The following is a 6,000-nucleotide window of genomic DNA, read 5'->3' as shown; positions in this document are numbered from 1 at the left end:
ATCAATGCACTCACATATAAGCATGCATAAGAAATGCAAACTCACGCACAGCCTTCAGTCTCTGACTACACATATGAATTCTGCTTTTCAGTGCACCCCATTCATTTGCCTTGTAAAGGGATTTGTAAAATATGAGGAACTGCGGGCTTGGGCTCACAGAGAAGAGGCCAAGCATGAAGTCTAGATCCAGACCCCAAACTTCCTGGGAATTTGGGCTGTATTCATATCCTGCATTTTGGTTCAGGCTGGTGGCTCGTTTTTCTAGAATACAGGGCATCATAAAATAACAACAGTTAGCGCCCATCTAACGCTTTTCATCAGCTCTCAAAATGCCTTACAAAGGACGTCAGGATCATTAGCCCCATTTTATAGATAGGGAAAATGAGGCACAGGGAGGTGACATGAATTGTCCAAGGTCACTCAGCAGGCGAGCTTGAGAGCCAACACCTGAATCTCAGTCTAATCCTTTATCCACTAGGCCAGAGTGTGAAAAGCACAAGACCCACTGCCTGCTATGTGCAATGATCCTAACCCCTTGGCTTTCAATAATTCCATTTTACAGGCAGAGTACTATGGCTTGCCCCATTCCTCCTGGCTCTGCCTCTACAGGTCACAACATGAGCTGCCCCAGTGCCTGATCCTTCAGCTTTCCATGCCTTTGAGGTAATCTGCAGTTCCAACAATATCTTAATCATTCTGGGGAAACATGGCTGAACAATTACCTCTTCCAAACAGTGCTGCTTAAATGGGGAAGGGGAAAGGTTTAGGGAACTCGTCTGCAACAGGCTTGGTCAGAGCAGTCTAAAACTGAGCATAGAATTAGAGCTGGTCAGGAATTTGCTGACAAAACCTTTTTTTTTTCAAAAATGCCAGTTCCAGAGAGACAGACAGACACCCACCCACGAATTGTCAATAAGACAGTGGTTAGGGCTAGGGCTACCAGCTTTGAAATGCAAAACACCTGGCACTAATCCTGCCCCTCAACCCAAGGCAAGCCCGCCCCAACCCCAACCACAAGGCAACCCCGCAACCCTCCTTCAACAGCCACGTGTAGGATCTAGAGAGAGAACACATCTAGAGAAGATTGATAACATCACACGTCTCCTCACTCGCGCATGAGTCAAACCCTTTCTCATGCACACGGACGGTGTGCTTGCGTGGTGGCGGGCAGACAGCAGCTGTCATGGGCTGCGGGTATAATAGGCCAGGGAAGGCTCTGGCTGCAGCTGCTCCCATGGGACACTGGGCTGGGGCTGCTCCGGCCGGGGCTTGGGTTGGTCAGCTGACTGGGGCTGGCCCAGGGCTCCTCTGGCGGTGGGAGGGGCAGGCGGTGGGCGCAGGGCTCCAGCTGCGGGGCCTTGTGTGGAAGGGGCGGGGCCATGGGGCTAGCCTCTCTAAAGCGGGGGGTCCACCCACTGCCCATGGCAGCTGTATTTTTGATCTGTTACAGCTTAAACTCTGGCAGTGGGAACACTGCAGCATCTTTAGCTGGACACAGAAACTGTGAACATTAACTATCCCAGTGTGTTGTGGTAATCCTGCAGCTCTTAGACCCACGTTAAAAAAAAAAAAAAAACAGCAGATTAAATTATTTTTCTGGCAACTGGCAAATCCATAAAAAACCTGGCCAGGCCAGTCAAATACTAGCCAGATGATTACCCTAGTTAGGACACTCCCCTGGGATATGGGAGACCCAGGTTTGTAGCTCCTGTTCCCTGAGCTCTGCATTAGCTTCACCTCTGCATTGCAATGTAGGAAGGAGGAGTAAAGGGAGATAGGAACCAAGGGCAACCCCCTCCCTTGCAGAGTGGAAACAGCAGGCAGATGCTGCAGACTACCAAGGGTCTGGGGGGGATTGCAGGACTGTGGAGCTGGGCAGTGGGGCTGGAGGAGCTGGGGGGTGGAACAGGTCTCACGCACCAACATGCAGGGATCAAGTGTGTTCAGGAAGGTAGTTTGGCTTTTTTACATAATAGCTTTATCATTAAGCACTAGGCTGAATGAAATAGAAAAGATCAATCTCGGGCTCACGCTAGACCTACTTGGGAAACGTTTCCTATAAAAAGTTTCTGTGGAAATAGGAAAAAAAATTGTTTTCTTCCAACATTTTCCAGTTAAAACAATCAAACCTACTGAAATTGTGTCAAAAATGGACATTTCACATGGAAACCTCCCTTCAAAAAGCCAGCATTTTTCCTTGAGATAACTTTCAGTGGAACGCTGTCTGTCAGTCCCAGCTCACAGGTTTCGGCTTTTCTCTTCTGAACCATTTGCTGTGGCTTTAGTATTTATTTATCCATTGCAGAGGGGGCTGGGTCCTAAAGGTTCATTTGTAGCTAAAATGTTGTTCTTACAGTTCATTGTTCTGAAGGAATCGGATTCCCCAAATCGGATTCCCCACAACGATTCCCCAAATTTCATCAAAATGGGACAAAAGGACTTCATCCGGAGGATAACAAGTGCCGAGAAATTACAAGAAGGTAAAATGAGTCATCCTGTTTCTTTCTCCAAATGAGTTATTAATCACACCTCATTTACATATTCATTAACGATAATGTGCAGGGTTTTTTTATTAATGGGGCAAAGAAACAATTGCAAGTGAAAAATGGGGGGGGGGTCTGTTTATATTGTACAGTAATCACATGCTTAATTTCCATGGTTTTTAAAACTGATGGTTTTTTATTGTCTTTTTAAAAGGAAATTCAATGTGGGTGAAAGAGGCCAGATTCCTAACTGCAGAAAGTGGCGTTCTGTTTATCCACAGAGCAGGGGCTGTAGTGGTAGTGCAGATTTCTCCCCCAGCAGCCCTTCATTTCTGGGCCTCTCTACTCAGACTGCCAGGAAGGGGGACAATTAGGACAAGGGTTCTGTGCTATGCACACTTGTCCCCCTGGTAGGGCTTGCCAGAAAACAAGAATTCCAGTTTGCAGTTTGGGAATTTGTTTTCATTCCACATTGGAACTGTGCACCAGTGGGGTTTGGAGGAGTCTGTTCAGCATGTTTGTTCTTTATTAATGATATTTTCTATAGACTTCTGCTTCTGCATCTCAAAACTCCCACTGAGCCCTGTAGGTGTCTCAACTTTCTTGGTGCCTAAATTTTTGCACTAGAAGTTCCGTAGGAGCCTATGTTTCTGCCTCTGAGCATGCGCACTGCAGCCCCATGCCAGACATCTGGATGTCTAAGGCCCAGGCGATTCATGAAGTGGGGGAAGATAGACGTTCCTCTGCCTAACTCATCTGTGGGGCCTGATCCTGTTGGTGAGGTTGGAGAATGCCTACCGAATCAGGCCCTGAAAACCAGCTTACACAAAATGGCACTGGGGGAGAAGGAGGGAGGTGGACGACGCTGACAACACCAACAATCTGCCTCATAACATTTTGCCCATTGGTTAGGGCACTCTGGTGGGATGTGGGAGACCCCTGGCTCAAGTCCACCCTCGGAGTGTGGGGCAAGGGAGGGTGTCAGAATATTCCATAGCTCAGAGGATAGAGCTTATGGGTGACCACCCTGTTCAAATCCCTTATCACCCTGGGCGGGAGGGGGCACTTGAATCTGGGACTCCCACATCCTGGCTGAGTGCCCTAGCCCTGGGCTAAAAGCTCTGAGGGGACATCCTGCTGTTTCCCTCTGGGAATCATAAGCAGAGGGAGGCACTTCGCAGCAGCCCGGCCTGAGGTGCTGTCACCATGCCTCTGTGGGTCACAACTGAGAATATCAAATTCAGGACAAACTGCTGAAAAATAAGGTTGACATACCACAAAACTGGTGGTTATTCTCCCACAAGATACATCAAACCCACAACAAAAGTAAACTTCTGTTTCACCACACTGGCTAACAAGACGTCAGAAAAGCAGTTCCTCAGGTATTCCAGTCCTTGTGTCACCGACAAAAACACTAGACTTAAAGATGAGTGGTTCTTTAAAACCAATTTAATCAAATAAAAGGTTCTTCTGATCCCAAAGGACCAGCCACACACCCAGGTCAATATATAACTCAGATCTTACCCACTAATCATGCTGTTGCCAATCCTTTAGTATCTCTAAAATCTAAAGGTTTATTTATAAAAAGAAAGGTGAGAGTTAAAATTGATTAAAGGAATCAAATACGTACAATAATTGCAAAGTTCTTGGTTCAGGCTTGTAGCAGATGGATTAAACTGCTGGCTTAAGTCAAATCTCTGGTTGCTTCTAAATCAGCGGTTCCCAAACTTGTTCCACAGCTTGTGCAGGGAAAGCCGCCGGTGGGCCGCCCCGGTTTGTTTACCTGCCTCTTCCGCAGGTTCTGCGGCCAGGGGCTTTCCCTGCACAAGCGGCGGAACGAGTTTGGGAACCACTGTTCTAAGTCACTGGAAGGACCTCAGTCCCTTGGTTAGAATGCTCCCATTAGTATAAATTCATAGTCAGGAGGCCTGAGCAGGAAAGAGGCAAAATGGAGGGGTTTCCAGGGCCTTTTATACCTTCTGCCATGTGGAGGGAAACCCATTATTTCAAACAAAAGCCCTCAGCACGGCTAGTGGAAAATCACAGGTGACAAGATGGTGTTTGGAATCACATGGGTGAGTCACATGTTCATGCATAATTGCTTAGTCACAGCAGCGGCCATTACCTATACTTCAGATGGAAAGTTCACAGGGAAGTCCATTCAGTGTAGATGGGCGTCTTCCATTGTGTGCTAAGTGTTCTTTTGATGGGCCACTTAGTTTGAATAGTCCCTTCAAGATGTTCAGCTATATACCTTGTGGGCGTTACCCCAGGAGCAAACATTTGAAATACAGGTATAGAGCCAATACTCATAACTTCAAATACAAAAATGATACATGCATACAAATAGCATAATCGTATTCAGCAAATCATAACCTTTTTATAGACACCTTACTTGGCAACCTTTGTACAAGATTTATTGCAATTATATAACAGTGGTAACAACCATGATCTGCGTGGTCATATTTTATCAGATAACGTCACAGGTGTCTATCTCTAAGAGGAGTGATGCTCAGCACACGCCCAATGGCTAACTTAGGTCAGGAGCTGCAGGGTGTTCTGGTGGTTGTGAATCCCATTCTGAGGTGCTGCCCTTGTCCCATTCAGTGTAGAGGGAGCCTGGGTTTGTAAATCCTGGTGAATTTTTTTTCTACGTGTCTGAACATTCGCACATCCTTTGTGAATCTCACCCTTAGTCTCTCTGTGTCTCAGTTCCCCATCTCTAAAAGGAGGATAACAACATTGCCCAGCCTCGCAGGGGGGTTGTGCAGATAAATATCTTAAAGATTGTGAGGGGCTCAAGCGATAGGGTGACAGAAATGGAGGATAGGAAATCTGAGTCTAAAATGAATTCACTTTTGAAGATCTCAGGTGTTCTAAGTGACACAGGTAAGGATGCTCGCATGTGATATTTATGCTAACAGCAAGAGAAAAAAACTTTAAATGGATCTGAGTGATTTAGGAGCTTATATTCCATTCACTTTCAGTAGGACTGTAGGCATTCAAGTTACTTAGGTGCTTCTAAAAATTTTATCCAGCATCTGGCCAATCTTCTGCACAAAAGGTATATTCAAAGGAGCCTGTGGGAGTTAGGCATCTCGATGTCTATCATGATTTGTGCCAGGCTGCCCAAAGGCTTTGTGGGCCTTGTGGCAGCCAGAAACAGCTAGTGTGGGACCACCCTGACCCCCCACCTTCAGAATGCCCCCTGTGAATTATGAAAATCCCCAGAATGCCCTCTGAAATGGCCGGACAGAAAGATCACAGCACCTAGGGTGTGGAGGTGGAGGAAGCCCTCTGTGCCAGGGAATTCCTGGGGGATGCAGGAGTGCACTTGAAAAGAGATGTGTCCATATATCCTTAGAGGCCCAGTAGATGGTGCTCTGTTGACTCCTAGGTAAATGGCGCAGTGTCTGTAAATTAGCCGGTTCAATACAGTTGTCTGAATAGCAAGAGGGATTCAGCTAGTTGCACAGGTTTGCCTGTTTTTGTTTTCCCCTCCCTCACTCCCTCTGCC

At 46.7% G+C, this 6,000-nt stretch overlaps 1 protein-coding gene across 1 annotated transcript in view; it reads left to right on the top strand.

Annotated features, from left to right (window-relative positions):
- Nucleotides 1-1,884: 1,884 nt before the first annotated feature.
- Nucleotides 1,885-6,000, top strand: part of LOC311531119 (uncharacterized protein) — a 94,464-nt gene continuing 90,348 nt past the window's right edge. The window contains exons 1-2 of the mRNA XM_084648235.1: nucleotides 1,885-1,951; nucleotides 2,357-2,480. Of these exons, the coding sequence (XP_084504361.1) occupies nucleotides 1,925-1,951; nucleotides 2,357-2,480 (151 nt within the window). The 5' untranslated portion in view covers nucleotides 1,885-1,924. The remainder of the gene's footprint in view (nucleotides 1,952-2,356; nucleotides 2,481-6,000) is intronic.

Source organism: Lepidochelys olivacea (assembly GCF_965140295.1).
Source record: "Lepidochelys olivacea isolate rLepOli2 genome assembly, chromosome: 14".
In the NCBI taxonomy this organism is placed as follows: Eukaryota; Metazoa; Chordata; order Testudines; family Cheloniidae; genus Lepidochelys; species Lepidochelys olivacea.
Note: the sequence above shows the minus strand (reverse complement) of the source record. Positions and strands in the feature narration are given on the sequence as shown.